The sequence below is a fragment of the Pecten maximus genome, chromosome 11 (genome assembly GCF_902652985.1).
Source record: "Pecten maximus chromosome 11, xPecMax1.1, whole genome shotgun sequence".
Lineage (NCBI taxonomy): Eukaryota > Metazoa > Mollusca > Bivalvia > Pectinida > Pectinidae > Pecten > Pecten maximus.
In genome coordinates, this window is record NC_047025.1 from 22,598,682 (window position 1) to 22,621,580 (window position 22,899).

The 22,899-nt window shown below is 38.5% G+C and overlaps 2 protein-coding genes across 2 annotated transcripts in view; one reads left to right on the forward strand and one right to left on the reverse strand.

Moving 5' to 3' along the window:
• Nucleotides 1-22,899, forward strand: part of LOC117337524 (sodium- and chloride-dependent glycine transporter 1-like) — a 38,702-nt gene that overhangs the window by 14,420 nt on the left and 1,383 nt on the right. The window contains exons 3-14 of the mRNA XM_033898538.1: nucleotides 4,425-4,584; nucleotides 6,145-6,276; nucleotides 6,354-6,518; nucleotides 13,388-13,448; nucleotides 14,885-15,017; nucleotides 15,416-15,550; nucleotides 15,659-15,762; nucleotides 20,036-20,160; nucleotides 20,743-20,855; nucleotides 21,856-21,996; nucleotides 22,146-22,245; nucleotides 22,534-22,634. Coding sequence (XP_033754429.1) covers nucleotides 4,425-4,584; nucleotides 6,145-6,276; nucleotides 6,354-6,518; nucleotides 13,388-13,448; nucleotides 14,885-15,017; nucleotides 15,416-15,550; nucleotides 15,659-15,762; nucleotides 20,036-20,160; nucleotides 20,743-20,855; nucleotides 21,856-21,996; nucleotides 22,146-22,245; nucleotides 22,534-22,634 — 1,470 coding nt within the window. The remainder of the gene's footprint in view (nucleotides 1-4,424; nucleotides 4,585-6,144; nucleotides 6,277-6,353; nucleotides 6,519-13,387; nucleotides 13,449-14,884; nucleotides 15,018-15,415; nucleotides 15,551-15,658; nucleotides 15,763-20,035; nucleotides 20,161-20,742; nucleotides 20,856-21,855; nucleotides 21,997-22,145; nucleotides 22,246-22,533; nucleotides 22,635-22,899) is intronic.
• On the reverse strand, nucleotides 17,515-19,321 carry LOC117337526 (protein-tyrosine sulfotransferase 1-like). The gene is made up of 2 exons (XM_033898547.1): nucleotides 18,364-19,321; nucleotides 17,515-18,087 (listed from the first exon to the last, which is right to left on the reverse strand). The coding sequence occupies exons 1-2, from the start codon at nucleotides 19,158-19,160 to the stop codon at nucleotides 17,889-17,891; spliced, it is 996 nt and encodes a 331-aa protein (XP_033754438.1). The 5' UTR covers nucleotides 19,161-19,321; the 3' UTR covers nucleotides 17,515-17,888.

Genomic DNA, 22,899 nt, shown 5'->3' on the forward strand with positions numbered 1-22,899 from the left:
TTTTGTCGGTATTCCTTGTTGATTTTGAGTTAATGATTTCGTTATTATGTCGGTATTTCCTGTTGATTTTGAGTTAATGGTTTCGTTATTATGTCGGTATTCCTTGTTGATTTTGAGTTAATGGTTTCGTTATTATGTCGGTATTCTTTGTTGGTTTTGAGTTAATGGTTTCGTTATTATGTCGGTATTCCTTGTTGATTTTGAGTTAATGGTTTCGTTATTATGTCGGTATTTCTTGTTGATTTTGAGTTAATGGTTTCGTTATTATGTCGGTATTCTTTGTTGATTTTGAGTCAATGGTTTCGTTGTTATGTTGGTATTCCTTGTTGATTTTGAGTTAATGGTTTCGTTATTATGTCGGTATTCTTTGTTGATTTTGAGTTAATGGTTTCGTTATTATGTCGGTATTCCTTGTTGATTTTGAGTTAATGGTTTCGTTATTATGTCGGTATTTCTTGTTGATTTTGAGTTAATGGTTTCGTTATTATGTCGTTATTCCTTGTTGATTTTGAGTCAATGATTTCGTTATTATGTTGGTATTCTTTGTTGGTTTTGAGTTAATGGTTTCGTTATTATGTCGGTATTCCTTGTTGATTTTGAGTTAATGGTTTCGTTATTATGTCGGTATTCTTTGTTGATTTTGAGTGAATGGTTTCGTTTTTATGTCAGTATTCCTTGTTGATTTTGAGTTAATGGTTTCGTTATTATGTCGGTATTCCTTGTTGATTTTGAGTTAATGGTTTCGTTATTATGTCGGTATTCCTTGTTGATTTTGAGTTAATGGTTTCGTTATTATGTTGGTATTCCTTGTTGATTTTGAGTTAATGGTTTCGTTATTATGTTGGTATTCCTTGTTGATTTTGAGTTAATGGTTTCGTTATTATGTCGGTATTCCTTATTGATTTTGAGTTAATGGTTTCGTTATTATGTCGGTATTCTTTGTTGATTTTGAGTTAATGGTTTCGTTATTATGTCGGTATTCCTTGTTGATTTTGAGTTAATGGTTTCGTTATTATGTCGGTATTCTTTGTTGATTTTGAGTTAAAGGTTACGTTATTATGTCGGTATTCTTTGTTGATTTTGAGTCAATGATTTCGTTATGATGTCGGTATTCCTTGTTGATTTTGAGTTAATGGTTTCGTTATTATGTCGGTATTCTTTGTTAATTTTGAGTCAATGATTTCGTTATTATGTTGGTATTCTTTGTTGGTTTTGAGTTAATGGTTTCGTTATTATGTCGGTATTCTTTGTTGATTTTGAGTTAATGGTTTCATTATTATGTTGGTATTCTTTGTTGATTTTGAGTTAACGGTTTCGTTATTATGTCGGTATTCTTTGCTGATTTTGAGGTAATGGTTTCGTTATTGTGTCGGTATTTCTTGTTGATTTTGAGTTAATGGTTTCGTTATTATGTTGGTATTCCTTGTTGATTTTGAGTTAATGGTTTCGTTATCATGTCGGTATTTCTTGTTGATTTTGTGTGAATGGCTTTGTTATTATGTCTGTATTCCCTGTTGATTTTGAGTTAATGGTTTCGTTATTATGTCGGTATTTCTTGTTGATTTTGAGTTAATGGTTTCGTTATTTTGTCGGTATTCCTTGTTGATTTTGAGTTAATGATTTCGTTATTATGTCGGTATTTCCTGTTGATTTTGAGTTAATGGTTTCGTTATTATGTCGGTATTCCTTGTTGATTTTGAGTTAATGGTTTCGTTATTATGTCGGTATTCTTTGTTGGTTTTGAGTTAATGGTTTCGTTATTATGTCGGTATTCCTTGTTGATTTTGAGTTAATGGTTTCGTTATTATGTCGGTATTTCTTGTTGATTTTGAGTTAATGGTTTCGTTATTATGTCGTTATTCCTTGTTGATTTTGAGTCAATGATTTCGTTATTATGTTGGTATTCTTTGTTGGTTTTGAGTTAATGGTTTCGTTATTATGTCGGTATTCTTTGCTGATTTTGAGTTAATGGTTTCATTATTATGTCGGTATTCTCTGTTGATTTTGAGTTAATGGTTTCGTTATTATGTTGGTATTCTTTGTTGATTTTGAGTTAACGGTTTCGTTATTATGTCGGTATTCTTTGCTGATTTTGAGGTAATGGTTTCGTTATTTTGTCGGTATTTCTTGTTGATTTTGAGTTAATGGTTTCGTTATTATGTTGGTATTCCTTGTTGATTTTGAGTTAATGGTTTCGTTATCATGTCGGTATTTCTTGTTGATTTTGTGTGAATGGCTTTGTTATTATGTCTGTATTCCCTGTTGATTTTGAGTTAATGGTTTCGTTATTATGTCGGTATTTCTTGTTGATTTTGAGTTAATGGTTTCGTTATTTTGTCGGTATTCCTTGTTGATTTTGAGTTAATGATTTCGTTATTATGTCGGTATTTCCTGTTGATTTTGAGTTAATGGTTTCGTTATTATGTCGGTATTCCTTGTTGATTTTGAGTTAATGGTTTCGTTATTATGTCGGTATTCTTTGTTGGTTTTGAGTTAATGGTTTCGTTATTATGTCGGTATTCCTTGTTGATTTTGAGTTAATGGTTTCGTTATTATGTCGGTATTCTCTGTTGATTTTGAGTTAATGATTTCGTTATTATGTCGGTATTTCTTGTTGATTTTGAGTTAATGGTTTCGTTATTATGCCGGTATTCTTTGTTGATTTTGAGTCAATGGTTTCGTTATTATGTCGGTATTTCTTGTTGATTTTGAGTTAATGGTTTCGTTATTATGTCGGTATTTCTTGTTGATTTTGAGTTAATGGTTTCGTTATTATGTCGTTATTCCTTGTTGATTTTGAGTCAATGATTTCGTTATTATGTTGGTATTCTTTGTTGGTTTTGAGTTAATGGTTTCGTTATTATGTCGGTATTCCTTGTTGATTTTCAGTTAATGGTTTCGTTATTATGTCGGTATTCTTTGTTGATTTTGAGTTAATGGTTTCGTTTTTATGTCAGTATTCCTTGTTGATTTTGAGTTAATGGTTTCGTTATTATGTCGGTATTCCTTATTGATTTTGAGTTAATGGTTTCGTTATTATGTCGGTATTCTTTGTTGATTTTGAGTTAATGGTTTCGTTATTATGTCGGTATTCCTTGTTGATTTTGAGTTAATGGTTTCGTTATTATGTTGGTATTCTTTGTTGATTTTGAGTTAAAGGTTACGTTATTATGTCGGTATTCCTTATTGATTTTGAGTTAATGGTTTCGTTATTATGTCGGTATTCTTTGTTGATTTTAAGTTAATGGTTTCGTTATTATGTCGCTATTCTTTGTTGATTTTGAGTTAATGGTTTCGTTATTATGTTGGTATTCCTTGTTGAATTTGAGTTAATGGTTTCGTTATTATGTTGGTATTCCTTATTGATTTTGAGTTAATGGTTTCGTTATTATGTCGGTATTCTTTGTTGATTTTAAGTTAATGGTTTCGTTATTATGTCGCTATTCTTTGTTGATTTTGAGTTAATGGTTTCGTTATTATGTCGGTATTCCTTGTTGATTTTGAGTTAATGGTTTCGTTATTATGTTGGTATTCCTTGTTGAATTTGAGTTAATGGTTTCGTTATTATGTCGGTATTCCTTATTGATTTTGAGTTAATGGTTTCGTTATGATGTCGGTATTCCTTGTTGATTTTGAGTTAATGGTTTCGTTATTATGTCGGTATTCCTTGTTGATTTTAAGTTAATGGTTTCGTTATAATGTCGGTATTCCTTGTTGATTTTGAGTTAATGGTTTCGTTATCATGTTGGTATTCCTTGTTGATTTTGAGTTAATGGTTTCGTTATTATGTTGGTATTCCTTGTTGATTTTGAGTTAATGGTTTCGTTATTATGTCGCTATTCTTTGTTGATTTTGAGTTAATGGTTTCGTTATTATGTTGGTATTCCTTGTTGATTTTGAGTTAATGGTTTCGTTATTATGTTGGTATTCCTTGTTGATTTTGAGTTAATGGTTTCGTTATTATGTTGGTATTCCTTGTTGATTTTGAGTTAATGGTTTCGTTATTATGTTGGTATTCCTTGTTGAATTTGAGTTAATGGTTTCGTTATTATGTTCGATACTTTCTGATATGAAGTCAGGCGGGTCCGATACTTGTAAGTGCCGTTGGCTTCACACTGGTTCTCATTTTGATGATCTGACATAACCCGGATTTGACCTAGATTTGACCTTCACCTAAATGTATATGATTGGTGTCATTGATGCAGCAGATAACGCTAACCCATCTATAACATATTATTCTCCGTGAACTTTTTCTACGATCTTTTTGTAAACCTATACATTGTTCATATATGACTTTTTATCGATCTTTGGTAAGAAATAGGATTTCATCCCCATATCGGTATTCTTTGCCCCATGCCAGATAGCATGCTCCCTCACAGTCCAAGTGCCATACAAATTTAAACATTACTTATTTTGTTTGGCAGTCTCAACAAAATTGGATGGTGTCAGTGAGTGAAGAGCCGGAGGTGATGGAGCGGGGTAACTGGGGCGGGAAACTCGAGTTTATCCTGACGTGTGTAGGATACGCTGTTGGGCTAGGCAACGTCTGGAGGTTTCCATACCTCGCGTATAAAAATGGTGGCGGTATGTAACCCTAGTACATGTAACCATGTACACAAGTACACAATTACATGTGACTTATACATGCGTAATTAATTTTTTTTTTATATAATATTCAATAGGCGGAAATTACGAAATGGATTAAATTATGGGGTTAATGTATCTCCTTTGAAATTATGGGGGTAATGTATCTCCTCTGAAATTATGGGGTGAATATATCTCCTCTGAAATGATGGGGTGAATATATCTCCTCTGAAATAATGGGGTGAATATATCTCCTCTGAAATAATGGGGTTAATGTAATAATGTATCTACTCTTAGATTATGTGGTTAATGTATCTAATCTTAAAATATGGGGCTCCAGCGTAACTTCTCCACCTAATAGTGTTACAGAGCCTTTCTTATCCTGCTCCTATGTGAACCTTCCTCACTGTCGATTATTTTGATCCCATTCTGCTGTAACCTCCGCTATAACTCCTTCATTTAACAGTGTCAAAGAGCCTTTCTTTGTAAACCTTCCTCGCTGTCACATCTACACTAGATGTAGGAGCCTATTTAATCCAGTTCCGCTGTTAACCTTCACTGCAACTCCTCCACTTAACAATGTCACAGATCATTACAGGAGCCTATTTGATGCTGTTCCGCTGTAAACCTTACAGTTACAGTAGCCATTCTGATTCCGTTCCATGTAATCCTTCTCTATACTGTAACTTCTCCGTTTAACGATATGTTACAGTAGCCATTCTGATTCCGTTCCATGTAATCCTTCTCTATACTGTAACTTCTCCGTTTAACGATATGTTACAGTAGCCATTCTGATTGCGTTCCATGTAATCCTTCTCTATACTGTAACTTCTCCGTTTAACGATATGTTACAGTAGCCATTCTGATTGCGTTCCATGTAATCCTTCTCTATACTGTAACTTCTCCGTTTAACGATATGTTACAGTAGCCATTCTGATTCCGTTCCATGTAATCCTTCTCTATACTGTAACTTCTCCGTTTAACGATATGTTACAGTAGCCATTCTGATTCCGTTCCATGTAATCCTTCTCTATACTGTAACTTCTCCGTTTAACGATATGTTACAGTAGCCAATCTGATTCCGTTCCATGTAATCCTTCTCTATACTGTAACTTCTCCGTTTAACGATATGTTACAGTAGCCATTCTGATTCCGTTCCATGTAATCCTTCTCTGCTGTAACTCCTCCGTTTAACGATATGTTACAGTAGCCATTCTGATTCCGTTCCATGTAATCCTTCTCTATACTGTAACTTCTCCGTTTAACGATATGTTACAGTAGCCATTCTGATTCCGTTCCATGTAATCCTTCTCTATACTGTAACTTCTCCGTTTAACGATATGTTACAGTAGCCATTCTGATTCCGTTCCATGTAATCCTTCTCTATACTGTAACTTCTCCGTTTAACGATATGTTACAGTAGCCATCCTGATTCCGTTCCATGTAATCCTTCTCTGCTGTAACTCCTCCGTTTAACGATATGTTACAGTAGCCATTCTGATTCCGTTCCATGTAATCCGTCTCTATACTGTAACTTCTCCGTTTAACGATATGTTACAGGAGCATTTCTCATCCCGTACTGGTTCATGCAGATCTTCGTGGGGATGCCTCTCTTCTATATGGAGTTGTGTTTCGGACAATTCGCCAGCCTTGGTCCTTTGGCTATATGGAAAATTAGCCCGTTGTTCAAAGGTAGTATACCTTATAAAACAGACCATCTGATCCGCTTATTTACAGTTTTCCTTAATAACCAAAAGTTTCTATTACAGGTCTCGGCTACTGTTCCGTCATCGCCTCCGCTCTCATTGGTCTATACTACAACGTCATCATCGCTTATTGTATCTATTTCTTCTTCGCGTCGATGACGGACCCGTTGCCATGGGCACTGGGCTCTGACTCCGGATCTAACAGTACCAATGTAACTGTGATCACAGGTACGTACGATTTACCTATGTTTGTAGAACGCCAGAGCTGTCTTATATGTTTTGATTTAATTGTAACGTGGTGTTTTTTTTTTATTATATGCTGTGGTTCAGATTATATTCGATGCCTCTTTCATTATATGCTGTTGATATTATATGATGTTGTTGCTTTATTACATGCTGTAGTTCTGTGGTTTTATCATTATATGCTGATATATTATTATGTTGATGAGATGTTGAATCCGGATCGGGAAGGGGAAGTTGTTTTTAGCCCACAATTATCAGATGGTGTGCTACTCAAATCGACCTGCGTCCGTGGTCCGTGGTGCTTGGTCCGTCCATCCCTCTGTAAACAATTCTTGTTATCCCTTTTTCACAAAAAGTACTGAAGAGATCTTTCTCAATTTTCATATGTATGTTCCCCTTGGTCCTTAGTTGTACATATTTCATTTTGTAACCAATCGGAAAACAAGATGGCTGACAGACGGCCATCTTGGAATTTGACAATTGAAGTGAAGGTTTTTACCGCTAGTTCTAAGAAAGTAATAAAGTGATCTTTCTCAATTTTCATATGTAGGTTCCCCATGGTTCCAAGTTGTGCATATTGCATTTCGGTACCGATCGGAAAACAACATGGCCGACAGGCGGACATCTTGGATTTTGATAATTGTAGTTGCTTACTGCTCAAATTTCATATGCTGGTTCCCTTTGATCCCTAGTTATACATGTTCCTGTATAGGACCAACCTGACAACAACATGGCCAACAGGCAACCATCTTGAATTTTGACAATTGAAACTGCACTGTTTTAAAATTTCTTACAGTACTAAATGGCCATTATTGGTCTTTCTCGAATGTACAGGTTCCCCTTGGTCTCCATTTGTGCATGCAAGTCTGATTTTAAGAACTAAAGAGTATGGCCATCTTGGAGCTTGACAGTTGCGGGTTGCTCCTTCTATATAGTGTTATATAAAGTTATTAAATGTTTTGAAAGAAGAGTGAAACAAGGGAAAAGAAAGACAAAGATCAGTCTTTCATTTGACTGATATGGATCATTCAATGTTGGGCGCCAAGATCCCTCACGGATCTCTTGTTCGTTACTAGTGCAGCCGAGTTGATGGCGGGCGCTAAGTCAAATTCGAATTCGTCTTCGTTAGACGATATATTTGCCGAGATGAACCTTCAAGATTTCGCACAAAGGTTTTAGCTGGAAAGAATTTATGTCACAAACATTCTAAGTTTGTCAGAACAGCAGTTAATGAGCTCAGGAATTAAAACTATCGGTGATGATTATGACGTTTTAATTTTGAAATTGTATGATACTAATGAAATATTATCAGCATTTTTACCAAGGAATATGATAATTGTACTACCGAATATAATAATAATAATATAATAATAGGACTACAGCATATAATAAAAGAACCACATCATATAATATTAGCACCACAATATATAATAACTGAACCACAGTATATAATAACTGAACCACAATATATAATAACTGGACAACAGTATATAATAACTGGACAACAATATATAATAACTGGACAACAGTATATAATAACTGAACCACAGTATATAATAACTGAACAACAGTATATAATAACTGAACCACAGTATATAATAACTGGACAACAATATATAATAACTGGACAACAGTATATAATAACTGAACCACAGTATATAATAACTGAACCACAGTATATAATAACTGAACCACAGTATATAATAACTGGACAACAGTATATAATAACTGGACAACAGTATATAATAATTGAACCACAGTATATAATAACTGAACCACAGTATATAATAACTGGACCACAGTATATAATAACTGAACAACAGTATATAATAACTGAACCACAGTATATAATAACTGGACAACAGTATATAATAACTGAACAACAGTATATAATAACTGAACCACAGTATATAATAACTGAACCACAGTATATAATAACTGGACAACAGTATATAATAACTGAACAACAGTATATAATAACTGGACAAATAAGTATGCATAATAACCTGTAACCACAGGCATATAAGACTGGACCACAGTATATAATAACTGAACAACAGTATAGAATAACTGGACAATAGTCATGTAATAACTGAACCACAGTATATAATAACTGAACCACAGTATATAATAACTGGACAACAGTATATAATAACTGGACAACAGTATATAATAACTGAACCACAGTATATAATAACTGGACAACAGTATATAATAACTAGACAACAGTATATAATAACTGGACAACAGTATACAATAACTGGACAATAGTATGTAATAACTGAACCACAGTATATGATAACTGAACCACAGTATATAATAACTGGACAACAGTATATAATAACTGGACAACAGTAAATAATAACTGGACAACAGTATATAATAACTGGACAACAGTATATAATAACTGGACAACAGTATATAATAACTGAACCACAGTATATAATAACTGCGTCTAATAACGTAACCATAGCATGTAATTAAAAAAACATATAATTCCATTAAAAGTTATTTGTCACGTCATTGTCTAATATAAACACAAGCGTCCTTCCACGGTATTTACCCCTCTTTTGGAAATATTCATCTCATTCTATACCTAAGAGCTCTGACTTCAAGCAAAACTTTCGAAAGTGTTCATTTGGTTTTAGAAATGGCCTTTTTTCTCTCTTAAAGTTAATAAAAGGTTCATAACTACGGAAATAGGTTCCTAGTCGAGTTTTGCTTGAAATCAAGAAGACAAGTAATACTCGTTATGATAGGCCTATCGTTAGGGTAAGCTTTCACTGTAGACTCATGTAGCGTCTACCACTTATGTTGAACAGTTGGGTGGTGTTGAAACAAGGTGGACATATATTCCTAAACGACAGCTGATTTTATACATGTGTAGGTTGGCAAATTTTGTTTATTGTCGTCCAAATTTTCTAAAACATATGCAAGTTAATGTGAATCGTCACACACCGAAAGGTAGCTGTTATTGTAACATAAAGAGTGAGGAACCTTCATATAGGAACTCTTAAGGACTACCTCACGTACTTTTGTTTTGTGTGGATTTAAAGACTTCTGTTTTAAATCATTTCTATTCAGGCACTCGACACATTCTAAACCTGATAGTTTCCTACCAGTGACATTTGCCGCAAAATGTGCTATCCTTTGGGAACGCATGTTCTTAACATGAAACTTGATCCAACGTAAGGAGTAATACCCTACAGCTCGAGTGAGTCTATAAAACATGTACTCAGTGCACTGCTAGCGACCCCGACTCTATCTCCTTTGTTGTTTCATACATCTATAAAATCCTCCGTTTATTCGTGTCTCCAAGGATACCGCGTGACGTTTAAATATTCACACTACTCATGTTAACACTCACAATGCCACATAGATTTAAACCTGCTTGGTGTCCCAAATGTACAAGTAGGCATAAATTAACTGTAAAACTCAAATCAATAACTTTTTACCGGGGAACATTTATGTCGTATTTTGTGTCGTGTTATGGTGATATCTGGTTAAGCTACAAAAGAAAAGGTCTTACTGTGGAAATAAATAAGCTGAAGACGAGAAGGCGAATTCTGGAAACTTAGAGAACGAGCGACGAAAAATTATCAGGGCGTTGAGGGATAGGGCCAAAAGGGTGTGTACAAGAGCAGCTAATCGATTTATTCATTTATATTGATGGGTAACAACGTAATCGGGCGGTTGTGTTTACAGGAAACAAAGGTGACGGATATCATAAAAGGATGAGGATGGTACACACGGGTTACTAAGGGTGACAATGGTACACACGGGTTACTAAGGGTGGGGATAGTATACACGGGTTATTAAGGGTGGGGGAAAGTATACACGGGTTACTTAGGGTGGGGATAGTATACACGGGTTACTAAGGGTGACAATGGTACACACGGGTTACTACGGGTGGGGATAGTATACACGGGTTACTTAGGGTGGGGATAGTATACACGGGTTACTAAGGGTGAGGATAGTATACACGGGGTACTAAGGGTGGGGATAATATACATGGGTTACTAAGGGTGACAATAGTATACACGGGTTACTAAGGGTGAGGATGGTATAAACGGGTTACTAAGGGTGACAATGGTACAAACGGGTTACTAAGGGTGACAACGGTACACACGGGTTACCACGGGTGGAGATAGTATACACGGTTTACTTAGGGTGGGGAGAGTATACACGGGTTACTAAGGGTGGGGATAGTATACACGGGTTACTAAGGGTGACAATAGTATACACGGGTTACTAAGGGTGAGGATAGTATACACGGGTTACTGAGGGTGGCCACAGTATACACGGGTCACTAAGGGTGAGGATAGTATACACGGGTTACTAAGGGTGAGGATAGTATACACGGGTTACTAAGGGTGGGCACAGTATACACGGGCTACTAAGGGTGAGGATAGTATACACGGGTTACTAAGGGTGAGGATAGTATACACGGGTTACTAAGGGTGAGGATGGTATAAACGGGTTACTAAGGGTGACAATAGTATACACGGGTTACTAAGGGTGACACTAGTACACACGGGTTACTAAGGGTGACAATGGTACACACGGGTTACTAAGGGTGGAGATAGTATACACGGGTTACTAAGGGTGGGGATAGTATACACGGGTTACTTAGGGTGGGGATAGTATACACGGGTTACTAAGGGTGGGGGATAGTATACACGGGTTACTAAGGGTGAGGATGGTATAAACGGGTTACTAAGGGTGACAATAGTATACACGGGTTACTAAGGGTGAGGATAGTATACACGGGTTACTAAGGGTGGGGATAGTATACACGGGTTACTAAGGGTGGGCACAGTATACACGGGTTACTAAGGGTGACAATAGTACACACGGGTTACTAAGGGTGACAATGGTACACACGGGTTACTAAGGGTGGAGATAGTATACACGGGTTACTTAGGGTGGGGATAGTATACACGGGTTACTTAGTTTGGGGATAGTATACACGGGTTACTAAGGGTGGGGATAGTATACACGGGTTACTAAGGGTGGGGATAGTATACACGGGTTACTAAGGGTGACAATAGTATACACGGGTTACTAAGGTTGGGGATAGTATACACGGGTAACTAAAGGTGGGTATAGTCTACACGGGTTACTAAGGGTGGGGATAGTATACATGGGTTTTCAGGGGCGGATAGGGTACACAGTTAAAATAAGTGAGTGAGAGGTTTAGTTAGCGGTTAACTAAGGGTGACAATGGTACACACGGGTTACTAAGGGTGGGGATAGTATACACGGGTTACTAAGGGTGAGGATAGTATACACGGGGTACTAAGGGTGGGGATAGTATACACGGGTTACTAAGGGTGAGGATAGTATACACGGGGTACTAAGGGTGGGGATAATATACATGGGTTACTAAGGGTGACAATAGTATACACGGGTTACTAAGGGTGAGGATGGTATAAACGGGTTACTAAGGGTGACAATGGTACAAACGGGTTACTAAGGGTGACAACGGTACACACGGGTTACTAAGGGTGAGGATAGTATACACGGGTTACTAAGGGTGGGCATAGTATACACGGGTTACTAAGGGTGACAATAGTACACACGGGTTACTAAGGGTGACAATGGTACACACGGGTTACTAAGGGTGAAGATAGTATACACGGGTTACTTAGGATGGGGATAGTACACACGGGTTACTTAGGGTGGGGATAGTATAGACGGGTTACTTAGGGTGGGGATAGTACACACGGGTTACTTAGGGTGGAGATAGTATACACGGGTTACTTAGGGTGGGGATAGTACACACGGGTTACTAAGGGTGGGGATAGTATACACGGGTTACTAAGGGTGGAGATAGTATACACGGGTTACTAAGGGTGGGGATAGTATACACGGGTTACTAAGGGTGGGGATAGTATACACGGGTTACTAAGGGTGACAATAGTATACACGGGTTACTAAGGTTGGGGATAGTATACACGGGTTACTAAAGGTGGGTATAGTCTACACGGGTTACTAAGGGTGGGGATAGTATACATGGGTTTTCAGGGGCGGATAGGGTACACAGTTAAAATAAGTGAGTGAGAGGTTTAGTTAGCGGTTAACTAAGGGGTCGGATAGAGTACAGGGTTCACCAAGGAGATGGAAGAGTAAGTTCGACGTTAACTTAGGGGACGGTAGTTTAGTACGCGGTTTACTAACGGGAGTGATAGTACAAACGGGTTACCAAGGAAATGGGAGGCTAAATCCGCGATTAACTTAGGGGATGGGCAGTATACACGGGATACCAAGGACAGGAGAGGTTTAGTACTCGTTAACTTAGGGGATGGATATAGAAAACATTATACCAAGGGGATGAGAGGTTTAGTACACGTTTAACTTAGGAGACGGATATAGAAAACATTATACCAAGGGGATGAGAGGTTACACGGGGTACCAAGGGGATGAGAGGTTACACGGGGTACCAAGGAGATAAGAGGTTTAGTACACGTTTAACTTAGGGGACGGATATAGAAAATATTATACCAAGGGGATAAGAGGTTTAGTACACGTTTAACATAGGGGACTAATAGTGTACACGGGGTACCAATTCCAGGAGATGTAAGGGTAAATTCGCGGTTGACTGAGGAAGCGTATAGTGTACATGGGTGCGCGGGTAACTAAGATAGTTCACACGTTACCAAAGAGATGAGAGGTTGTGTGCACAGCTTAATCAGGGGATGGAAGGTTGTGTACCCGGTTTACTATAGGGGCGACAGATTGAAGAGTTTATGACGACGATGAACTATATAGCGGGGAAACGTTGTTCACGACGAACGAAGGATGGATGAGGTTGTGATGAGAATGTGTTGATGAAACTTTGTTTTGATTTACAGGAGGGAATACAAGTAACATATCTACGGTGCTGGAGAAATCGGAGAGCGAGAGATACTTCTAGTGAGTTGTAGTACTTCTCAAGTAGAAGTGTTACTGAAACAGACAGGCCTCGGTTTCATCAATGGTGGTGCTACATTGCTGACAGCGTACACATAGCTTATCACAAAAATGCATAATTTGGCACCCATAGTTAGAAATACATCTAATATTCACACAACAAATAAATGTGAAAAACAGCCTCCAAATCATCCCAATATTAATCACATATAACATATAAGATATAGAGGTAAACACTATATACATTAAAAATGTCCTATAGTAGACCATTGAAGTAGACACATGGAAATAAGACGGTAAACTAGTAAACTAGAACTGACGCAACATTGTGGACAACGGAAATGACATTGGGGTAGAGGGAAATGAACGCAACACGGTTTATAGGGGAAATAAAAACGACATTGGTTATAGGGAAATTAATGCAGCACGGTTTATAGGGGAAATAAAAACGATATAGGGGTAGAGGGAAATGAATGCAACACGTATAGGGGTACAGGGTAATGAACACAACAGAGTCTATATGAAAGTTGAAAACGACATTGGTTATAGGGAAATGAATGGAACATGGTTTATAGGGAAAATTAAAACGACATTACAGGAAAATGAACGCAACACGGTTTATAGGGAAAATGAAAACGACATTGGTTATAGGGAAATGAACGCAACATTGTTTATAGGGGGAATGAAAACGACATTGGTTATAGGGAAATGGACGCAAGTAAAACACATGCTTCATATTAAAGAACGTTTACAGGAAAAAAAAACGACATTATTTATAGGGAAAATAGAAAGGGGTTTTAAAGGGTAGGGGAAACGATATGTATCATAGAGATATCGAACGGCATAATAGAGAAATGGAAAACGCCATAGTTTCTTAACAAAAGGGAAAAGACAAGTTTGCTTTTGTTTGACGTGAATATCTCCGACAAGCGAATCAGCATAAACAGAGTGGCCTCCTGTGTTGTTGAGATGTCAGAACATCTGATGTGGCCCCAGAGAACTGATTTAAAGACACGAGGCCAACTATACAAAATAACACAATCAAATTAACGTCAGTAAAGACACACTAGGTACTCCAACTCGCCACACCAAAGTTTACCTATGACAGGCGTGAAGAAGACAGGTAAGTAAATAGTTACTAAATACTGACTGGAAACTGTCTCCTGATACCAATTTCATTAACTACAGGTTGAACTCCAGGTTTCGCTCTCTACAGGAATTATATGGATACACACGTGTCATATATCTCATTATACAAAAAAATGTATATGTCTTTCTCCCTCTCACTTTCCTTTTCGCAGAATTATCGCACTCTTGCACAAAACCTGACATGATCTTTAGCTTGATGAATTTTGTAAATACAATATGTATGAAATATGTAGATGTATATGTAGATACAATTGTACCGATTAATTCGAGTGAATCTGTTTTATCCTCAGTGAGACGGTACTGGGCATTTCTGATGGACTGGAGGACATGGGCGGTGTTCAATGGCATCTAGCTCTCTGTCTTCTGGCGGCCTGGGTCGTTGTTCTCATTGTCCTTTCTAAGGGTATCCAGTCCTTAGGCAAGGTGTGTCGCTGATATCCATACGTGGTGTAAAATGCCGTTACATTAGACTGTCACGAGCAATACGATAAGGCCGAAGCCATTTCTAGTGAATGGTGGACCAATTAATGGACAATTTGACAAACGTTGATCTACCTTCCGTTAGACACAACGTCTATAAATGATCTGTAGCAATAGCTGTCTTAGCTCTTAAAACATGTTTGCGTCTTGGCTACCTGGTTTTTTTTTACTCCAGAACGTAGTTATTCTTAAGAAAGGAAGAAAGGAATTCAGAAGAAAAAAAATAAGTACATGTATAAACAAATCAGACTCGATTTGTGATGGTAGAAGTCACTCCTAGTAACTATGTAACCACTAGTGTTACCAGGCAGCATTAAGATCAGCTCTATTTGTCAAACCAGGTCGTTTACTTCACGGCAACATTCCCGTACCTCCTCCTTACGGCCTTGCTGATCCGCGGGGCCACTCTCCCCGGGGCTATTGACGGTATCCACTACTATCTTACTCCGACTTGGGAGCGGCTTTTAGATTCCACGGTAAGTGAATTAAATACTTAGTAGTCTCTTTTGAAATTAACCGTAATTTTTTGTCGATACTCAGACTCGATAGTATTTGATTTGATCACCGAAAGATATTCTTTTCAGGTATGGAGCGATGCGGCCACTCAGGTGTTCTACTCTCTGAGCGCGTGTTCTGGCGGACTTATTCTGATGTCCAGCTTCAACAAGTTCGACAACTTCTGTCTTAGGTAAATGTTTCTCATTCACTAATCCTGTTTGAAACAAGATTTTCTATTGGCTAAGCCGTTTATACACTGTATATCATCCCATAACTTAAATTGTTGTTTGTTACATCGCTTTTAATTGCATTTAGAGTTGAAAGAAAAGACCCGTTAAAGATAGTCACAAGCCGTGTGTTGCGTTTCCGTTAGATTTGATTTAAGTACTAACTTGCAAATTATTATAATTACATAGTACGAAGACATCAAAAACTTAGTTTTTTTAGGGGGTGGGGGCATATAGTGTTACTCATATCTATCGATCCGTCCCGCCCCGCCCCTTCTGAACTGACAGTTTCGGTTCGTACTGACACCAAATTATCATAACACCAAGTTCTACACCTAATCACAATTTGATGGTCATTAGTAAAAATTAAAAAGCCAAAGGTCACCTTTAACCCCTTTTGCACGGGACACATTTTTTTTCAGATTAAATATAATATATTCTCTTACCGTATTACGTATATGTGGTGTTTATACTTACGTCATAGAGTCATTTCAAATTCCCATTTGTTGATTTTCCATTTCTAAATAGTGACACTCCCCTACCTTCGCTGTTTACACACACGTCTCAGTTAATTCGATACGCATGTTTATAACAGTGCCTGTGATTAGCCGAAACGCATCACGTGGAAGGGGGATAAAATATCATATCTCCCTGGACCGCGTGCCCCGATATTATGTTGCGAGGAGTTGTCTCCCTTCCAGTTGTTTGCAAATGGCGGACGAACAGAAACGCAGGGTAATATATTTTAATTATTAATATGCATTTATTGCCCTGGATGCAGGGTAATATGAAGGCTCTCATTTCAGCTATCATATTTCCCTCGGGCAAGCCCTCGGGAAATATGATACCTTCGGGTAAACAAACCTTCATATTAGCCTGCACCCAGGGCAATAAATGCATATTAATAAATAATATATGAAAGCTGAGGGTAAACAAACCTTCATATTGCCCTGCATCCAGGGCCATAAATTGTGTATTATATGAAATATCATTTCTATCACAAACCCTTGTGATCCCGGTCGCTCAATTGATACGATTCCAAGTCAAGGTGTTATTGACAGTTTCTTTTAGAAACTCTTGGAAACAGTTGGTGTGTACATTTATTGATATTTTCGTGTTCTGAGAAATCTTGTTTTGAAGAATTTTATCTTTTTCTGCTTCTTTGACTGCACGAAAACCTTTGCGTTTTTGTTCGTCTGACAACTCCTCGCAACAGAATGTGGGGGTCGCCATGGAGACACGCGGTCCAGGGAGATATTATATTTATCTCCCTGGCTCACGCGCCTCAGGGAGATATGATGCCCCCCCCCCCCCCCCCCCCCCCCAACCTCCCCCTTCCACGTGATGCGTTTCGGCTAATCACAGGCACTGTTATAAACATGAGGTATAATAATATATAATAACGACGTGATCGATGATTAACACGACTTGTCCCGGATTTGACCCAGGGTGTCGTCGATGAAGCGGCTTCTACTTCCGAAACCACTAGTCTTATTAATCGTGTACTCATGTAAGGGTCTCCATGCAAATCTGTTTATTTTGTGCACCAACGTTGATGAGGTTATGTAATAGTTACATAACCTTCAAAGCTAAAACTTATCGGCGCATTGTGGAAAACATTTGAAAGGAATTGTGCTGAATACCCCTATAACTGTTAAAAACCTGTCTTAACGCTTTATATTAATATACCGAGACTAAAGGAATATAAGGTTGTCACAATTTTAAAAAAAGTTTATTTTTGTCAATAGTTTATTGTATTGTGTAAAACCTGTACAGATACTCATTGTCAATGGTCTGCGGGTAATTAGCCTATGTACCAGAATTCTCTACCACCCGGGACCAATCCCAGTCATATCTTACCAACACTGGATCAACAAGTTTATCTTCACTGCAGTGTTCGTCAGTGTTAAGTCCCGTTCTCGCCAGACACTACTGGAACAACATCACTAGTAACACTACAATATCACTCCCGCCAGAGAGTTCCGGCTGGGTTACATGTTCCCTGGTATATTTTCTGGAATGAGATTTCTGGCGACCGCCGGGATGTGATGTCTATGACGCGTTGTTTGTAGTCGCCACTATACAGAATTTAGTAGTCTTTTAGTGACACTTGGGCTGGTTTGTCGTATTTGTAGGTGGGAGGGTTGGCCCTGGGGTCGTACCCAAACTTGTTTAGTGAAGGGGCTATATTGGCCATGTCCCGCCTGACGTCCTCGGGGAGGTGGTCTACCCATTTAGCCAAAGCCGCTGTATTGACCGGCTTCTGCAACTGAGCAGTCTTCTTCTCACTGTTAACACAAAGCGTACGTGTATTGCAGATATCATTGTCTTACAGTAGAGAAAATGTTATTTTTTCTTTCACAATAAATTCTTACGTGGAATGGTTAAAATCATGGCCAAACCTAGCAAGTGTTAACAACCTTAGCGACAGATGTCAAAGCCTTCAGCAGTTCTCAAACATAGTGACAGTTACCAAACCTAGCGACAGATGTCAAACCTAACTAAACTTGCTATGTAGAGACTATAGTGTGCATGCTTCTAATAATATATAGATATATACTTACATTGATGCAAAATACACTTTATTGTTCCTCACAAGTACTGAGTGCTGGAGAACAGCAATGTTCCAGGGTACATTAAGGAAACCAAGAATGATCCGCATCCACTCCTCAGGATACTGTACGAATTCCTCGTACCTTATCATTTTACACCTGTCGGGTCCTACATGCTGGCACTGGACGTTCAGAAGCTCGGCCCCGCTACTCCAGCGCTTTAGACAGTTGCGGACATCACTGTTATTGTAACCAGTAATCGTCAACTGTCTGGTTCTCAAGGAATGACATACGGCGCGGCCGTCTCGCACCATCATGATTAGCTTAGAATTTGGAAATATCCTGGCGAGGTAGTCAGCATCCTTGAAGGCTAAAGGGTCCTTGCTACAAAGACGAGGGGCCGGATCACCACTTCCTTTGATAATCTCTAGAATGAACGACGACATGGCTGCGTCGATGACGTCATTCGCCACCCCTGCTCGTTCAAGGATCATTTTTTCTTTCAATGATTTTTCCCATTTCTCCCAGCGCATCCCAAGTACATACGGAATAATCCGAGTTTCCTCCCCACACCGGATATCCGGATGCACGTCCATCATCACTCTAAGTAAGGTGGTGCCACTTCCCGGCATCCCTCCAATGAAAATCAGAGGGAGGTTTGCATCCGCAGGTGCGGCAACCTCACGTAAACGGGATCTGCTGTCCAGTGTGTCACTGTCTAGGTCATGTCGGTCGTGTGTGTACAGCATGTAGAAAAGGACGAGGAGAACAACGGCGAGGAAAACTTTATTTCTCCTGTGTTGTCGCATCTCTTCCGAAAATTCAATGTCCTAATGAACTCAAATATCTAGGGTTAGTCCGAGCACAGGTCTACATCGTATGTTGTACTGTCAAAACTTAAATCATGAACCCTGTCTGGGCGTATTTAATTAACTTATACATTACTTAGCTCTGATTGTTATGATCAGTTGTAGCCTGAAGCTTCTGCCACGTGCTCAAGTGTTAACTTAAAGTGACCGACAGTCCACCCTATACGTCTCCGTGTTACTTACTAAGTAGCCAGAGGCTCTCTGACATGTTTACAAACAGTTCCATATCGTAGCTATTTGTAATACAGAATTCATGTTACCAATGTTTTTATTATGAATTTTCGGCATCATTTCATTATTTTATAGCTTTCACTATCAAACACGTTCTGGTACTTCGATGAATACCATGCACCAGTATATCATCATTGTAAAACAATTACTTGTTATAACCAGAGGCGATTTATATATAAGATCTGTTAAAATGCTACATGTATCATTGACCATATCAGCATGGCCATACATATGATCGTGCATATATTGACAATTCGAAGTAAACGTAACCCACTCGTTTTAAAAGTACATTATCTCGTCAAGGTGAAATAAATACCCATTCGTATAATCGATCTGTCAAGGGAGTTTATTAATTTCATATGAAACGAAGTTAACTTTTACATCAGCCTGACGTCATACTACGCCATCACACAAATGAATTTTATAGGTGATGTCGACTCCGTTACTATAGTAGCACAGTGGTGATTTCGTTGCTATAGTAACATATGGTGTTGACTGTAGGAGACGAGGTAAGAATTCCATAAAAAAATAAAATAAAAACAAAATAACATCATAAACAATGTAGGTGGCCTTCTATTTTACAGGGACGCCCTGATTGTGCCGTGTATAGACTGTGTAACCAGCTTCTTCTCCGGATTCGTTATCTTCACCGTGCTGGGCTTCATGGCGAATGCAAAAGGGGTCAAGGTTGAGGATGTAGCAACGGGAGGTAACTCTAAAATAACCATTGTGTAGCAAACTGCATTTTCAAGACTGTTTACAAGCTAACTAACAGTGTTTTGGTACAGTTTTAACAAAGTACAAAACATATTGCTTCGGAGACATCGGCTTATGTCCCCATTGTATGGATGTACCCGATACGGTGAAATAGTTAATAAATGACTATAAGCATTCGATCGACGCAAATGCGTAAGTTTAGTTTTGTAAGCAGGCCCAAGTGGCAGGCCTCAGTTTCGACCACGTTTCTGTTAAACTAAATCAAATTTCTGAACTTACATTTTTTTCATAAGACCCCCTTATTGGTTTGAGGAAAAATAAGGAATATTTCTAAAATGCTGTAACGCATTCCCATGAAAAGCATAACGTTAAGGAAATTCCGCTACCACAGGATGAAGACCATGGACTGTCTGATGAAACCACCAGCTGCTACAAAATGAATCAATCTTCAAAATGACCCTGACTGTTGACGAGATACTAGCTCAGTAAACAGAACGTGTACGCGGTAGTCATTATTAAGAGCTTTCAGTTTTTAATGTAACATTCAGTATGTATATTGTATGTAATGTTCCAGGTAGCGGGCTGGCTTTCGTCGTGTACCCAGAAGCCATCGCCAATATGCCAGCACCCACCGTGTGGGCCGTCCTGTTCTTCTTCATGCTGCTCGTCATAGGCTTCAGTTCACAGGTGATTCGTCAGAATCTTGATTGTCTTTTCTCTCTGAACTATCTCGATAGGAAACCCTTGTTACCCCATCGTCACATCAAAGATGTGTTGACGTAATGTTATACTAACACAAAAAAGAAACGTAACTCTAATTTTCAATATGAATAAACTATTGTTTGTAGTTTTGAATAGCATGCTTTCATACACATTTCCCTTCAATTCACGGTTGTGTGAACTCGGTATGTTTATTTTATGGTGTCATTATCTTCATTCTCCGTATCAAACAAGCCAAATTTAAGTAACTTGGTGGGGACACCAAGCACAAGTGGCATTTATACACTATAGTCTGTATACATATATATGTGAGCATGGCGGTTTACATATGGAGATCTGGTGAGATCTTCGTAATTTAGCACTGTGTTACTATACCAATCTAATTGAAATCTAGATCCTCATTCTCACTCCGTTACATGTACATCTAACAACATCCCATTAGGGGTCACATCAGGATGACCTTTTGAATTAACCAATCAAATGGCTACTTCAAGAATTTGGAAGTAAATTTTATATGTGCGAACTCGCATGACTAGAGTGCATAGACTGCATAATCTGTCAATTTGTTTCAAGTCATTTCGTCCCACAAAGCATATAGCTTTATACATATTGAGCCGAAATGGTTCGCTTCAAATGCATGCTGTGACGAAATGGTTTGCTTCGACGACATCGACAAATTGACAATTCGCCCTGAAAATGGAATACACATATCACACGTCACCAGAACGTGACCCCGTATAGGATGTTGTTAGATGTACATGTAACGGAGTAAGAGTGAGGATCTAGATTTCAATTAGATTGCTAATGTGCATGCCGTCATATATTCCACGCATAAGGGGCGGTAACTTTTACTGCTTCACTATATGACCTTATTCCTCAAAAGTTTTATGCTTGCAACTGTTTGTCGTTTATTAACAAGACTAATTACTAGTAAACACCGAGTGATGCCTTACTGTAACTATTTCAGTTCTCCATTATGGAATGTGTCATGTCATCATTTATTGACGAGTATGCGCACGTCCTCCGGAAGAACTGGAGGAACTCTTTCCTGTTCCGGATAGGTGTGGCTGCGTTGTTCTATTTACTGGCATTACCGATGACAACAAGAGTATGTACATTGCATGTGTTTAGTAATGTTCTTTACAAGAATAAATTTATATATAATATTTATAAACCCAAAATATATTTTCAAGAAATCTTTTCACGTACGAAACAATAGACGCAGTTTCCTAACACCTCTCTGTGTGTACCAAACAGGGCGGCCTGTTCCTGTTGGAGCTAGTCGACTCGGCCGTGAGTGGGTTCCCTTTGTTGTTTGTGGGACTATTGGAGTGCATCGTCATCAACTGGATATATGGTAAGATACACAGGGACCTGAAGACCAACTGGCGTAGGTTTAGACCTATACATCTTGGGAGTAAACGCGAGGTTATATTATTGGGACGTTTTAGAGATTCAGATCCGGGTCTCGGATGTAACCAATAACACACAATAATTGCCCGTCCAAACACATGCCAGACGTATAGATAAGCTTTAGGTCCACAAAGAGAAAGGGTGTCTTCTTTTTGGACAGTAAAAAGTGGTCAATTTATTTAATTATAATTACTGTCACCAATGGCAACACATCCTTATATCGTCATTGCAGGTTACTCTAATTATGCCAAGGACATACAGATGATGATGAAACGGACCCCTTGGGCATACTGGGCCTATTGCTGGTGTGGGAAAACACCTCTAGTACTGTCGGTATGTGTACATTTACTGTGCAATAAACATTTTGCCGCCCATATGGAGAGCATCTTCATCTGTCTGTTCTATATCTCTGTTTTTCCTGTGTTGGTATTTCCCTACAACAGGTCAACACCCGTCCCAATCTGAGCCTGGTTGTTGGTGTACTCCCGAACACCCGTCTCTATATGAGCCATGCTGTTGGCGTACCCCCCAATACCCGTGTCCACATGAGCCATGCTGTTGGCTTACCCCTCAATACTCGTGTCCACATGCGCCATGC

Excerpts from the sequence above, each read along its gene's own strand:
- LOC117337526 (XM_033898547.1), bottom strand. The coding sequence starts at position 19,160 with ATGCGACAACACAGGAGAAATAAAGTTTTCCTCGCCGTTGTTCTCCTC. Across the intron at positions 18,088-18,363 it reads AAAGTGTATTTTGCATCAAT|TGAGAAGAAGACTGCTCAGT; the intron begins GTAAGTATATAT and ends TTGTGTTAACAG.